The 15807-nt window shown below is 31.3% G+C and overlaps 5 protein-coding genes and 1 pseudogene across 6 annotated transcripts; 3 read left to right on the top strand and 3 right to left on the bottom strand.

The window, feature by feature from the left end:
* Nucleotides 1-327: 327 nt before the first annotated feature.
* Nucleotides 328-2696, bottom strand: LOC139087911 (ornithine decarboxylase 2-like). The gene is made up of 2 exons (XM_070636881.1): nt 1924-2696; nt 328-886 (listed from the first exon to the last, which is right to left on the bottom strand). The coding sequence occupies exons 1-2, from the start codon at nt 2694-2696 to the stop codon at nt 328-330; spliced, it is 1332 nt and encodes a 443-aa protein (XP_070492982.1).
* Nucleotides 2697-3100: 404 nt separating this feature from the next.
* Nucleotides 3101-5182, top strand: Aldh7A1 (aldehyde dehydrogenase 7 family member A1). 2 transcript variants are annotated; one of them, XM_070636772.1, is made up of 3 exons: nt 3101-3154; nt 3507-4494; nt 4557-5182. In XM_070636772.1, exons 2-3 carry the CDS (start codon nt 3511-3513, stop codon nt 5112-5114), a joined length of 1542 nt encoding a protein of 513 aa, XP_070492873.1. In that variant the 5' UTR covers nt 3101-3154; nt 3507-3510; the 3' UTR covers nt 5115-5182. The 2 variants fall into 2 exon arrangements, with proteins under 2 accessions (XP_070492873.1, XP_070492872.1); XM_070636771.1 differs by lacking the exon at nt 3101-3154 and having other exon boundaries at nt 3420-4494.
* A 13-nt stretch (nt 5183-5195) lies between these two features.
* Nucleotides 5196-6819, top strand: LOC139087910 (uncharacterized). The gene is made up of 2 exons (XM_070636880.1): nt 5196-5578; nt 5635-6819. The coding sequence occupies exons 1-2, from the start codon at nt 5480-5482 to the stop codon at nt 6817-6819; spliced, it is 1284 nt and encodes a 427-aa protein (XP_070492981.1). The 5' UTR covers nt 5196-5479.
* A 1192-nt stretch (nt 6820-8011) lies between these two features.
* On the bottom strand, nt 8012-10340 carry LOC139087877 (ornithine decarboxylase 1-like). Its single transcript, XM_070636830.1, has one exon. It carries the CDS (start codon nt 10329-10331, stop codon nt 9201-9203), a length of 1131 nt encoding a protein of 376 aa, XP_070492931.1. The 5' UTR covers nt 10332-10340; the 3' UTR covers nt 8012-9200.
* A 2044-nt stretch (nt 10341-12384) lies between these two features.
* LOC139087909 (ornithine decarboxylase pseudogene) lies at nt 12385-13530 on the bottom strand (annotated as a pseudogene).
* A 136-nt stretch (nt 13531-13666) lies between these two features.
* LOC139087836 (uncharacterized) lies at nt 13667-15722 on the top strand. The gene is made up of 2 exons (XM_070636765.1): nt 13667-13849; nt 13904-15722. Exons 1-2 carry the CDS (start codon nt 13751-13753, stop codon nt 15413-15415), a joined length of 1611 nt encoding a protein of 536 aa, XP_070492866.1. The 5' UTR covers nt 13667-13750; the 3' UTR covers nt 15416-15722.
* The last annotated feature ends 85 nt before the right edge of the window (nt 15723-15807 follow it).

Raw genomic sequence — 15807 nt, 5'->3', positions numbered from 1 at the left:
TTGTATTATCGTGCGATCAACTTATCACCTGTTAGTACTTCCCATACAAATTCCTGGAATCAATGGAATCTACTTGAGTATTACCAGTTTTAATTCCCACGAGTACTTTTGGGAATTAAATATAAATAACCTTGGACAAGTTCACCAAAAAAAAAGTCATGCACATGTGAAACACATTGTTTACTTTTGTCAGGAACAGATCTCAAACTCACTGTGAATTATCAAAATTTGATGTTGAAAAAAAGTATTTTTTGTAACTGGGTCCTATATGTAAGTTCACCAAAAAGACTAATTTTATTTCCATAAAGTATTGCCTGCAATAACAATCTAAGGAAATTTAAATTTGCGTAAATATCGAGCTCTAAAGACATTTTGTTTAACTGTAGTTGTGGAAATTTCTTCATCATCATTTGGCTCGGCGTTTGGGTCAAATCCCAGTCCAATGCTAAATCCAGTATCAGGAGGGTTATCAAGTTCAGTCCATGCATTTCTGTATGCAAATTTTTTATATGGAATAATTTTTCTCCTTCCTGCTGGAGGTTCTATAGTTGATTGCTGGATATCAATATCATCGCAGCAATAAGCTGAAGCATTAGCGAGTTTATCCAAAACTCGGGTAACTGGCACTGGAAAAATTTTCAACTTTAATTGTAATGTATCACAGCCACAATCAGCACTTCTAGTGAAATCTTTTGAACACAGTGGACACACATCATTATCGTTATCACAGCATTTGCCTGTGAATCCTTTACAAAACAATGGCTCATTACTTCTGTAACAAACTACACGATTTGATACAATTGAATCTGATTCAGAACAATTACATTGAACGACATTCTTAAATCTTGAGATTTCTATGCTGTTGCATGATGCACAAATAAATCCACTGATTTGGCACGAAATTGATCCAAAAAATGTAAAAATTACAAATACTTTTATTAATACTCTCATATTGTGTTCCATTTGTTATAAAGTGTCGGAGAGAACTGATGAGAAATAAGTAAAAACAGATCTTTACTAAAATGCAAGGGACTTGACACTTGATAACTCTAATATATTGGAATGTCTTGTCATTGTTTGAGGCATTATTATAAACTAAAAACAAAAATAATTCAACTCTTAAAATGTTGGAGATATTTCTCAAATGGATTGTTGAAATTTGGAATGTCTTGTCATTGTTTGAGGCAGCTCAAGGATTGTTTTGAATGCTTAAGGTCTGGTTGCAGATCTGCATTCCTAGAACATCTACATGATCATGATATAACTGAATAAATCAAATGCCCATCCACGATCATGAGATGTATAGCAGTTTCTCAGACATTAAGTGACACATCCTGAAATATTTTGTTCAAAACAGAGATATTTGATCAGTTATTACGTGGTTTATTTCGCGTGCAGATGATCAAAAAATGTCATTAAGTACATAGAACTCAATTTGTCTGTTTTACAGACATAAAATTGTATTATTGAATTAAATTTTTTGACTTAAACAATGATCGTCGCAAAGATGACATAATATCACCTAGTGATTTAGTCTTAATGTCTTCATATTGATGCTCAAAGTTATTAATTGAATATATATTTTTGTTTGATAGGCTTAACTCAGTAGACATGAATGTATAGGCTCCCATATTGTGAAAAATCATCCAATCACCAATCTCCATTTCTGGAATAATTTTGTCAGCTATGATCTTATCCATCGGATTAGTTGTCGAGCCCCAAATTGTTGACATTACTTCCTTTGGTTTGTGCTTAGATTTTGATCTGCGGATGACTGAAAACTCCAATTGAATGTTGAAAAGAAAATTTATTAGAAATGACGAGAACATGCTGTCATTTAGGTAGTAATAAATTTGTCCATCTTTAGAATTTCGTCTGAAAATCACTTGAACTGCAATAGAGAATGCCGAATCCACAAAATACCTTCCAGGTTCAGCAATAATTTGAACTTCAATTGATGGAAAATTCTTCTCAATTCCAGAATTTATGGATCTAGCGTAATTGTCGAAAATTTCTGGATCTCTGCCAATAAATCCACCGCCAATGTCAACAAATTTCAATTTCATATCCAACGACTCAGCATAATCAAATAACTTCCGAACTGTGTCCAAAGCTCGTTCATAAACTTCATGATCAGTCAAAACTAATCCAACGTGAAAAGCAATTCCAACAAGATTAATTTTCAGTTCCTTGCAGCTTTTAATTAAATTGTGAGCTTCAGTTTCAGGATTGCAACCAAGTTTTGTTCCTAAATTGACAATTGAATCTGTTGCATCAAATTTGATTCTCAACAGAACTTTGGCTTTTGGATGATACTTTTTGATCTTTTTGAGTTCTGCGACTGAATCGAAAGCTAGCATATCAACTCCTTTTTCAGCCAAAAGCTTAAGAAAGGAGACTTCCTTCACAGTATGTGAACAGATTATTCTCTTCGGATCAACATTTAAAGCTAAAACTTGCAAAATTTCACTTTTTGATCCACAATTAAATCCAACTCCAAGATCTCTTAAGAGCTTCAAGACTTCTTCATTACTATTACTTCTTACTGAATAATAAGGATTTATCCTTGGAAACTTTTCTATCCAATGATTATGTTTTAGTTTCACTTCTTCCAAATTGGATATACAAAACGCGTCATCATTTCCTTCCGCAAGATTCTGATCAATAATTTTCCTCGCGATTTTATCAACTTCCATTTTTGTTGAGGTTGAATTTTGATAAGGAATGTAACTAGACTGACTTAACTAAGGCAACAATCAAAACTGGACTAACATGTAGAATCTTTATAGTTTTAATAGCGGAAGTAATTTGATCTTCTCATACAACATGTTTCTAGAAATTTTGATTAGATTGCTGTTGTAAGATGTTAATTAGGTCTGCGATCACGTAAAGCATGAAGTCATTTAATAGCATTTGTCAAATAACCGAGAACTAAATAACTGGAAAGAATGTAAAATCTTCATCATTCTACTATATCTACTGTTAAGGATCACAGATTTACAAACCAGAATCTACTTTAACGATCAGTCAACGAGACTTAATTAGCTAGTCACCCAAAAATTCTCTCACAAAAATGATTTTCTCTCTCTTTGCATCTCTCTTATCAAGCATTTGCCGAATATCAACAGTGTAGTAAGCCACTTGAAAGGAATAGGTAATAAAATAGACTTTTATCAGCTAAATATTGAATAGAATACTTAGATTCTCATACATCAACTGATAAAGTACATAGCAGATAGATTGCCTTAATTGATAAACAAAAACATTTAAATTATTTTCAATTCTGTTCCTCTCTTACTCAAATACAAATAATCTGTTTATTCACATTATCAATGTACTGTTTACTCATACTTTCATACTTTATCAATCAGCTCTCAAATAAAGTTTGAATGCAAAACACAGAATTTTAATAAACTGATCAGTTGCTTCTCATAATTCATAATGATCAGCTCATTAATTCGCGGTAGTGTTCCTAAAGTGAATACAATTTTGTTTACTTCTTGCAGAACGATGTCGTCACGCTATCTCATTGATGATCCAAAATTTTCATTCTTAAAAGATTTGGGAATAGAAAGAGTCAATAAAGGAGTTTACAATGGAGAATGGAGTGGAAATGGAGAAGTTACAAAAACATATGATCCAGCAACCAAAGAGGTTATCGCTGAGGTTCAAAATGGAAATGTCGAGGACCTAAATAATTGTATAAAAATAGCAGATGATTCTTACAAGCATTGGAAGACTCTTCCAGCACCATTCCGTGGAGAAATTGTAAGGCAAATTGGTGATGAGCTTAGAAAGTATCGTGAGCCATTAGGAAAGCTTGTTTCACTAGAAATGGGAAAAATTCAAGCTGAAGGAATTGGTGAAGTTCAAGAATTTATTGATATTTGTGACTATGCAACTGGATTGTCACGTATGTTCGCTGGACAAGTCTTACCATCAGAAAGAAGTAAGCATGTGATCATTGAAAAATGGAATCCACTTGGTGTCGTCGGTGTTATTTCAGCATTTAATTTCCCAAATGCAGTTTTTGGATGGAATGCAGCTATTGCATTAGTCGTTGGAAATTCAGTCTTATGGAAAGGAGCTCCATCGACACCTCTCGTCTCTATAGCTACAACTAAAATTGTTACTGATGTCTTAAAACGTAACAATTTACCACCAGTAGTTACCCTTTGTCAAGGTGGAGTTGATGTTGGCAAGAAAATGGTAGCTGATGAACGTGTTAAGCTCCTCTCGTTCACTGGAAGCACACATGTTGGACGTGAAGTCGGTGTAGAAGTCCAAAGAAGATTCGGAAAAGTTCTTCTTGAACTTGGTGGAAATAATGCATTGATTATCAATGATGATGCTGATTTTGACATGGCACTTGATGCCGCATTTTTCGGATGCATTGGAACAGCTGGACAACGATGCACAACAACTCGTCGTTTAATTATTCACGAGAAACTTTATGATGCATTTTTAGAGAAATTAATATTAAGATACAAGGGGGTAAGATAGTCATTTCTTTATTGATAAATCAGTTAGTTACATTACAGTCTTCCTTTTTATAGCTCTTGAAGCGTGTTGGACATCCACTTGACGAAGCAACAATTTTAGGTCCTCTTCATAATCAACAAGCTGTTGATGCATACAAAAATACAATTAAAGAAGCAGTTGATTTAGGTGGCAAAATTGAAGTAGGAGGAAATACCATCGATCGTCCTGGATACTTTGTAGAACCAACTATTGTTACAAATCTCCCTCATGATGCACCTGTCATCAAGAGAGAAACTTTCGTTCCAATTGTTTATGTATTGAAAGCAAAGAATTTAGAACAAGCTATTGAATGGAACAATGAGGTAGATCAAGGTCTATCGTCAGCATTATTCACTAAAAATATTGGATCTACATTCAATTGGATTTGTGAAAATGGATCTGATTGTGGAATTGTTAATATCAATACATCACCATCAGGTGCAGAGATTGGCGGTGCTTTTGGTGGAGAGAAAGCAACTGGAGGTGGTCGTGAAAGTGGTTCCGATGCATGGAAGCAATACTGCAGACGTTCAACAATTACTCTTAACTATTCACAACAGTTACCATTGGCACAAGGACTTGTTTTTGAATAAGATTTGGAATGTGCTGAATGAAAAATTAATTACCATATAAAATACATATTTTTTTATGCAACAATTTAGTCATGGCATTTTTATTTGAAACAGGCTTACCCGTTATCAGTGACTAAATATTTTTGTGAGAAGTTATGCAATTTTCTGCATTGCTGTATTATTTTTTAACTTTCAGAATGTTTTGTTCATTCTCATTGCAATCACTAGTGCAAATATTAAGCAATACTGCTTCTCTTTCCATTTAATTCGTTGAGAATTGTGCAAAGAGAGAATATTTCAATAGTATGACTATTAAGAGTTAGAGTTTGATGGAGAAATAAACAAATCGAGTCATCAGTTAAAATATTATTTTTTAATGTAGTAAAATGGATTACTTTGCAGACCTTGGAGTTCAAAGAGGAGCAACTATTAAAGAAGTTAAGAATGCATTTAAAATACTGGCTTTAAAATTTCATCCTGACAAGGTAAATTAAAGTTAAAATGGAAAAATTTATAAAAACTATAGTTTAAATGATTTCAGAATAAGCAAAAAACTGCTGAACAAGTATTTATAAAAATTCATGCAGCATATATAACTCTCATGAATATAGCACCAGATGCATATAGTTATTCATCAACTCCTAAACAAGATTATTCAAACAATTATCAAGAATCATCCAAACCTAAGCAAGACTATTCAAGTAATTATCAAGAATCATCAAAACCTAAGCAGGAATATTCGAATACTTACAGTCAATCATCAAAACCTAAGCAGGAATATTCGAACACTTACAGTCAATCATCAAAACCTAAGCAAGAATATTCAAGCAATAATAATCAATCATCAAAACCTAAACAGGAATATTCAAGCACTTACAATCATTCATTTAATAATAATAAAAAATCATATAAATTTCGTCAACAAAACTCAAACTCACAACAGCAATCCCCAAAACCAAAAAAGAAATCATTCAAATTTAAGGAAAATCGAGAAAATAATTCAAGTTCACATCAGTATCAGCATTCATCAAAATCTAATCAACAATCACAACAAAAATCATCAAATGCACATCAAAAATCATCAAATGCATATCAACGCTCATCAAATCCTAATCAGCAATCATTTCGAGCAAATCAGAAACCATTTCGAGCAAACAAACAAACACCAGGAAATCAATCGTATACAGGCACACACCAGCAGTATAATCCATATTCAAGATCTTCTCAACAACATTCCAATGCACATAATCAATATTCTAATTATCAAAGGCCTAATTACAAATATGAAGAATTTTTCAATAAATACGAGGATTATACTGACAATCATCCATCTCCAAATACAAATCAACAGTATACAAATTATCAATCAACTTCGAATCAATCAAATTATTTTTCAAATAGGCCTAATTTCAATTCGAATCAGTCATCATCAAACACATATTCTAGCACAACTCGACTATCAATGCCATCTGAAACTGAACCATCAAGAATTGAGTGCCGAATTCAGACATCAACAGTTGCAATATTGTTAATCATTATTATTATGATATTAGTCATTATTTTCTTACCAGAGATTTTAACATTTCTATTTGATTTAGTCGTTAAAATTATATTAATAGCCTTTGATGTCATATGGATAGTCATCAAATTCTTATTTGATGTAATCATTAAGATTTTTGTAGCAATTTACGAAATTATCAAAGCTATATTTTTAAGAATTTTCTAGTTGTAAAAGGAATGAAGGATACTATACTAAATAGTATATTTTTAATATTGTTATTAAGTTATAGCTTATTGTTTTTAAGTATATGCATACTATTGTTACAATCAAACTTGTAGTTAGTTAGTTCTTATCATTCTAATACACACATTAAACTATTTTAAATGTTTTGATTGAATAGGCGTCGTTCACTTGTTACATAACGCGACAATTTATGAAATTTTCCCTAGCTGGCAAAGACAGTGTTCCCAAAAGCAGAGTTAGCTAAGAACAACGCTCGCAAGCATGCTTATTTAGTATATTTATGCCTTTTAGGACATAATATTAGTCTTAAAAAGGTTTGCACCAAGCAGGCTTGTTAGTCTAAGTAATTTAAGAATGTTCAAATCAAACCTAATCAAAACCTTATTTTTCTCACGAATGAATAAGTTGCGTGCATTGAAGTTTTAAAACTTCTCATTCTGAATGCAAAGATTTTCTCAGCGCAGCTCATTTCTTTGAGAATTTTGAGAGTAAGTTGAGAAAAGAAAGTGTTAAAGAGCATAAAAGAGTCACTTATGAAGTGGTAAACAAATCAGACTCAGTTGGATTAAATTTTTATTTCTACAAAATTAATGGCAAATGGAATATTTTGCCAGTTATGGTGTTCGAAAAGGAGCTACCCTTAATGAGATAAAGAATGTATTTAAAATACTAGCTTTGAAATTTCATCCTGATAAGGTAAAAAATGAATTAAACTGAAGATTTATATTCATTATTAATTAATTCAATTAACAGAATAATGACAAACATTCAGAAGAAATCTTTAAGAGAATTTATACAGCATACAAAATTCTTTTGAATTCAGCATCAAGCAACAACCAAGAATCATTCAATTTTAAACCGGAATTTACATATCAACAACAAAAACAATCTAAACCTAAACAAGAGAATCCGAACGCAAAGCCAAGTCAAAATGATTCGAGCTCAAAATTTAAGTCATCAAATGCTTATCAGAATCTATCAAGGACTTTTAATATCAATGTAAATTATTGGGACATATTAATTTCATTGATGATCTTAATACCAACTATTGTATTTAGAAGTGAAATTATCGAAATTTCATCAATATTGTTTACATTTGTACCAAGAGTCATCCTGGTTCTATACAATATAATCAAGAAAGTAGTTTTTATAGCCGAAAGAGTCATACCAGCAGTTACATTAACTTCCTTAGATATTTTATTTGAGCTTATAAAAACTATAATTAAGATAATTCCAACACTTTTTACAGTCATCAAAGCATCAATATATGTGATCATCAAAATCATATCAACTATCTTTGACATCATATCAATAATTGTTAGGTCTTTGAGTGCTTAGCATATTCACAAAAGGATCATGAACCGTATGCAACCAACGTGCGGTTTCGGTAGAGGCTTGTCATCAAAGTGTGTTGTGTTAAAAAAGGTTATCCAACACTGATTTAGAAACTATAAGTCTGAAATATAACGCTGTTAAAAGGTGCAGAATATATATATATAAGCTTCCTAAATGACAAACCAATATATATGGCAATCATAAACAGGTTTACTGTAAACTAATGGCAATAATATTATCTATAGATGTAAGCTAACCATAGCACATCCTGCCTTCCGTTATAATTAGAGACAGATAAATTTCGTACTTACGAAATTTCCGCGAATTGTTGCGAAAATTCACATTTTTTGGCGATAAATGCGAAATTTACACAATTTTAAAATAAATGCGAAAATTTGAAATTTTTTGAAATTTTAGCGGAAATTTTTAGTGAATATTAAATTTCAAATTAAATTAATTGAATATGTAACTTCAGGTCCCAATTTTCGTGATTTCTGTTACGAAAATTTAATTCTATCTCATGAAAATTTTTCAAAAAAAAATTTCCTTCATGAATTTTAGTAACAGTTTTTTGAGATTCAAAATATCTAATACCGTCATAACTGATCGTAGAACCAATCTCACAGAAGATTACATTGAAATTACAACAATGTTATGCTATGATAATTTGTAATTTCTTTAAATATATTTTTTCAACCAAAATGTTTAATAAAATTCATGTTTTTTAATTGATGCGAAATTTCAGCGAAATTTTTAATTTTCAAAAAAAATAAATGCGAAATTTTAAAAAAATAGATGCGAAATTTATCTGTCTCTAGTTATAATTATATGTTATGAACTATAACGGAGAGTCAGGATTAAGATGCAAAAATATCCAAGCACCACAAAGCTACATATGAAGTTCATATGACTGTTCATTGTGTTGCTCGGGATTATAAGAATCAATGTGATGAAAATTTTCTATAAATTTAATAAATAAAATGTTTTTTTATGGTTGATAGTAAGAATTCTTAAATGTTCGCAGGAACTTAAAGATTTTCAATATCATCGCTGATAAACACATTCAAACTGTTGAAGCCATTAAATTTAGTGGACGTTGCTGTTGTATAATCACCCATATTGAAAAACACTAACCAATCTCCCATTTCCACTTCTGGCATCATCCTATCTCCAATAATTTTATCCATAGAATTGCATGTGCATCCCCAGATGGATGAAAGTAAATTTTTAGGTTCGTGTTCCTTTTTTGACTTTCGGATTACAGAAAACTTTAAGTTTACTTTGTACAGAAACATTGTGAGGAATGACATGTAGATGCTCTCGTTGACATAGTAATAGATTTGACCATCTTCTGAAGGCTTCTTCAAAATAACTTGTGTTGCGACTGAAAATGCTGTATCGACGAAAAATCTTCCAGGTTCTGAAATAATTTCAACATCATTTGACGGAAAATATTTCTCAATTCCTGCATTGATTGATGCTGCATAATTATCGAAAACAGACAAGTCCTTTCCACCAAATCCACCTCCAATGTCAATAAAGTTCAATTTCATCCCAAGTGTCTCGGCATAATCAAAAAGCTTTCGAGTTGTTTCAAAAGCTCTTACATATACTGTATGATCATTTGTAAAGGAACCGATGTGAAATGAGAGTCCAATCAAATTCATATCCAAGTCCTTGCAGAGTTTAATCAATTTTGGAGCTTCCTTTTCGTGATCACATCCAAACTTAAATCCCAAGTTGAATATTCTAAGAACAACTTTTGCATTTGGATAGTGCTGCTTAATTTTTTCCAACTCTGGTGCAGAATCAAATGTGATTTTATCGACGCCTTTCTCAGCTGCATACATAATATGAGACACTTGCTTGATTGTATTTGAATAAATTATTCGGTTTGGATCTACATTCAAGTTCAAAATCTGTGAAATTTCCTTCTTTGATGCACAGTCATATCCAGCACCTACATCTCTTAAAAGCTTCATTACTCTTTCATCATCATTGCTTTTTACAGCGTAGTAAGGAACGACTCTTGGAATTTTTTGGATCCAATATTCATACTTTCTTTTCACTTCTTCTAGATCCAGAACAAAGAATGCATCATCAATACCATTAGATAAATTTTTATCAATTATTGATTCTGCTATTTGAAGGACGTCCATTTCAATAAAATAATGTGACCATACTGAGAAAGTGTGCAGAAGTACTCAATTTTTGGCCAATTTATCTCCAGAGTCGAATATCTGATAAGATTATATAAATATTTGAGAAGATAGGAGAGAGGTAAACAGACGCTAAAACCCACTTAAACAAAAGATTAGTTAAGAACAACAGTATACCGTCTGGCACAAAATTTATTAAACCTTTTTTTTTTTTTGATAAGTTAACAGCAATTTTTATCGCATAGCCACTTCAAAAGTGTGAATAAATTATTATTTTTTTGAAACATTTTAATTAATGCTGTTGTTTACAAACCACACGTGGCTCGTGAAATTATGTTGATACGAAATTCAAGTGTATAACGGTGAATATCATTCGCATACCAAAAATGAGTGTCCATCAAGTAGAACGGTGACCTAACGAGTTTAGTGAAACACTATATATGGGTTTTTTGTGCTAATTTGTGAAAACAAGAAAACAACTTTTAAAAATTTTGTGAAGGTTCCTGCACCGAGATATGAGCATTTAAAGATGCAATTTTTGACGTTCTGGAAGTCAAAATGTAACTCCAACATAACAGCACCAAAAAATTTGAAACTTTGCTGTTATTTTGTGCAACCCATACCCAGTAAAATAAGCCAAAAAAATTTTTTCAAAAAAGTTCCACTACAGAGTTATATCCATTTTTCGATTTAAATGCCGAAAAAGTAGTGAAAAAATCGAAAAATTTTCACACTTTTTAATGTGAAATCTACAAACCTTCACCAAAATTCTTTAAATTCTGCCTGTTTTTTGTGCACGAGTTATCTACCAAAATAAGCATAAAATAATTTTTGGATGTAGCTTATGTGGTAAGATATAGCTGTTTTCCCGTGCAACCTAAACTCAAAAAATTCAAAGTTTTTTACAATTTTGCATGGAAATTACGCAAGACTTTACAAAAATTATTGAAAATTCTCCTGAATATTGTGCATATATTAATTGTTCATAAAAAGTTTAGTAAAATATAATTTTTTAATTATATATAGAAATATAGCCATTTTCCTCTCCAAGATAGTGAAAAAATTAGATTTTTTTTTAGATTTTTAGCTCTAACTTCAACAGGAAGTAACAAAAATTTTTGTAACTTTGTCTGATTTATTTGCAAACATTACTTAATGAAACAAAAAAAGTTATATAAATTTTAATCAAGATTTGCATTTCTGAGAGTTAAAAATATGAAAAAATAGAGATTTTTAATACTTTTTTACACATTCATATATGATAATTTTTCAAATAAATTTTTTTCAAAAAATCTTTTTGCTTTGTTTTATTAAATAATGTTTGCAAATAATTCAGACAAAGTTACAAAAATTTTTGTTACTTCCTGTTGAAGTTAGAGCTAAAAATCTAAAAAAAATCTAATTTTTTCACTATCTTGGAGAGGAAAATGGCTATATTTCTATATATAATTAAAAAATTATATTTTACTAAACTTTTTATGAACAATTAATATATGCACAATATTCAGGAGAATTTTCAATAATTTTGGTAAAGTCTTGCGTAATTTCCTTGCACGGGAAAACAGCTATATCTTACCACATAAGCTACATCCAAAAATTATTTTATGCTTATTTTGGTAGATAACTCGTGCACAAAAAACAGGCAAAATTTAAAGAATTTTGGTGAAGGTTTGTAGATTTCACATTAAAAAGTGTGAAAATTTTTCGATTTTTTCACTACTTTTTCGGCATTTAAATCGAAAAATGGATATAACTCTGTAGTGGAACTTTTTTGAAAAAATTTTTTTGGCTTATTTTACTGGGTATGGGTTGCACAAAATAACAGCAAAGTTTCAAATTTTTTGGTGCTGTTATGTTGGAGTTACATTTTGACTTCCAGAACGTCAAAAATTGCATCTTTAAATGCTCATATCTCGGTGCAGGAACCTTCACAAAATTTTTAAAAGTTGTTTTCTTGTTTTCACAAATTAGCACAAAAAACCCATATATAGTGTTTCACTAAACTCGTTAGGTCACCGTTCTACTTGATGGACACCAAAAATGATAACATATTTTAGAGATCATCGCTGCTAAATATGTTCAAGTTTTGAAATCCATTGAATGACGTTGACACTGTCGTTGTGTAAGCTCCCATATTATGAAAAACAATCCAGTCTCCCATTACCAACTCTGGAATCATTCTATCAGCTATAATCTTATCCATTGAATTGCAAGTGCATCCCCAGACAGTTGATAATTTTTCTATAGATTCCTCTTTAGTATCTGATGCTCGAATAATAGAGAATTCTAAATGTTCCTTGTATAAGTGTGCAATAAGGAACGACATGTAGATGCTCTCATTAAGGTAATAATAAATTTGACCATCTTCATTAGATTTCTTTAAAATGACTTGTGCTACGACAGCAAATGCCGAATCTACAAAATACCTTCCAGGTTCAGAAATAATCTCTATGTCAGTACTTGGGAAGTTCTTTTCGATTCCAGCATTAATCGAGTTTGCATAATCATCAAAAATTGACAAATTCTTGCCAATAAAACCTCCACCAATATCCACAAACTTCAGTTTTATATCCAATGTTTCAGCGTAATCGAAAAGTTTTCGAACAGCATCTAGTGCGCGCTCATAGACTTCAAAGTCTGTTGTACCTGATCCAACATGAAATGCAATCCCGTAGAGGTTCATATTTAACTCTTTGCACAATTTAATCAACTTTGGTGCTTCCGTTTCTGGATTACAACCGAATTTTGTGCCCAAATTAATAATTGAATTGGAAGCATCAAATCTGATTCTCAGAACTACTTTCGAATTTGGATGAAACTCTTTAATTTTGTAAAGTTCAGCTTCTGAGTCAAATGTGAGTTTTTCAATTCCTTTTTCAGCGGATACCTTTAAATGCGATATCTGCTTTACAGTATGAGCATAAATGATATTACTAGGGTCAACATTCAAGCTCAGCATTTGAAGAATCTCTTTCTTTGAGGCACAATCAAATCCAGCTCCCAAGTCAACTAACAGTTTCAACACTTTTTCATCATCATTGCACTTTACAGCATAGTAAGGTTTAACTCTGGGAATTTTCTCAACCCAATGCTGATACTTTCTTCTCACATCCTCAAGATCCAATACATAAAATGGATCGTCATTGCTTTTTGAAGACTTTTGATTAAGAATATTTTTGGCAATTTGAATTACGTCCATTTCCGTGTAATATTATAAAAGAACTAAGTTTTGACAAAAAATCGTGAATTATGATTGTATTTAAAGCCTTTCATATCTGAAACGTTTTTTGAGAGTTGAAGTACATTAAAAGAAGAGAGAAAAACTCAGAAGCAATAAGAGAATAATGTAAATAAACATTTAAAAACATTGCGTCAGAGGAATTTAAGTGAATTTAGAATTTTTGATAAAACCAACAAAAATGGACTATTTTGCTTGTATTGGAATCAATAAAGATTCGACTAAAAGAGAAATCAAGAAAGCATTTAACAAGTTAGCATTGAAATATCATCCAGACAAGGTAAAAAAAAGTTTTTCCGAATAATCATTTTACGATTAACTAAAATAATTACAGAACAAACAAAAAAGTGCTGAGGAAGCATTCAAAAAAATTTATACAGCATATATAATTCTCATGAAACTAGCAGCAGATTCAAATCAACAACAATCATCAAAACCGAAACAAGACAATTCAAACACTTCGAATCAGTCATCAAAACCGAAGCAAGAATATTCCAATACTTGCAGTCAATCATCAAAACCAAAGCAAGACTATTCAAGTAATTATCAAGAATCATCGAAACCGAAGCAAGAATATTCCAATACTTACAGTCAATCATCGAAACCTAATAAAGAATATTCAAATAATTATCAGGAATCATCGAGACCTAAACAAGAATATTCCAATACTTACAGTCAATCATCAAAACCTAAGCAAGACTATTCAAGCAATTATCAGGAATCATCGAAACCTAAACAGGAATATTCGAAATCTTATAATCAGTCATCAAAGCGTAAGCAAAAATATTCAAAAGCCTATCAAAATTCTTCGAAAGATGAATATTCAAATAGTTATCAGCAATCATATAACTCTAAGAGAGAATATTCAAATTCATATCAGCAATCTTCAAGGCCTGATAATCAGCAGTCATCAAAGTCATATCAGCAATCATCAAAACGTAATAAAAAATCATCAAAATTTAAGCAGGCTTATTCGGAGAAACCAAAGCAAGAATACTCAAATACGTATCAGCAATATACTAAACCAAATCCACAGTATTCAAGCTCACAACAGCAATCAAAGCCGAATTATAAAACACATGATTCATATCAGCAATCATCAAATTCTTATCAATCGTCTTCAAAATCAAATACTGATTATTCAAGCACAAACAAGCAGAATTCAAGTTCTTACCAACAATATTCTAGCTATAATCAGAATAATTTCAACTATAATGCATCTTCAGGCTCCTTTTACAGTCCAAATTATGAAAATCAAAACTCATATAAGCCAACATATTCCTTCCAACAATCATCATATTCAAATCAAAATCCTTTTAAATCATATAACAAGCCACCAGGGCCTGATCGTCAACCATCTAAATTATTGACTGCATTATTAATTGTTGGACAAGCTTTATTAATAGTTATTGCAGTGGTCTTCATAGCTCTATTCCTCCTCATTAAATATGGATTCATAATAACGGTTGCCATCATCAAAGCTATCATAAAAGTGATTTTGGGAGTCATCAAGGTGATGGCAGCAATCATCAAAGTTTTTCCATTCAAATTGGTGTCAGTAGTCATCTTGGGCATATTAGCCATATCGGTTATAATTCGAGTTACATCATTTGCTATCAAAGCTGCTGCAACAGTTGTTGATGCCATTTCTTCGGGCATTGAAGTCGCATTCAGAAAAGTCAACACAACAATTCACAAATTTTGGTCATTTAGCATGAATACTTTACTTTTTCCATTCAACAGGTTTGCATCATTATTTAATCAAGCTAAATGTACAGCCTTAAGATCCATATCATCTGCTATGAATTTCTTCTTACCTGCCATTCAGTTTTTTACTGGCACATAGAATGCTATCGAATCAAGAATATAATATAGCATCAACAATGCTATTACTCTCATGTATTATAAAGAACTGATTGCAGACGCATTGTTTGTACTTCTTAATGACAATATCATTGTGATTAATTTTAACCCGGAAAGCATACCTAAGGAAAACAATTTGGCTTCCTATTTTAGTATCGTATGCCGTCCGGGCTATTTAGGTTTAGATAATATGACGAATACTTGCATTGTAAATGGTATTAATGTTTTTTATTACCTGTAATAAGCACGATGTCAATAAAAATTAAGTTTTTTCCATTTAATATCCAAAAGTAAGTAGTTAAGTTTTTCAAATATTGAAATTAATTTATAACGGTTCTTAAAATTTTGAATTTTTCGTCAAAAAAGTTTGAATTT

Source organism: Chironomus tepperi, unplaced genomic scaffold (genome assembly GCF_022539635.2).
Source record: "Chironomus tepperi strain 1889 unplaced genomic scaffold, CSIRO-AGI_Ctep_v1 contig_137, whole genome shotgun sequence".
Taxonomy (NCBI): domain Eukaryota; kingdom Metazoa; phylum Arthropoda; class Insecta; order Diptera; family Chironomidae; genus Chironomus; species Chironomus tepperi.
Note: the sequence above shows the minus strand (reverse complement) of the source record. Positions and strands in the feature narration are given on the sequence as shown.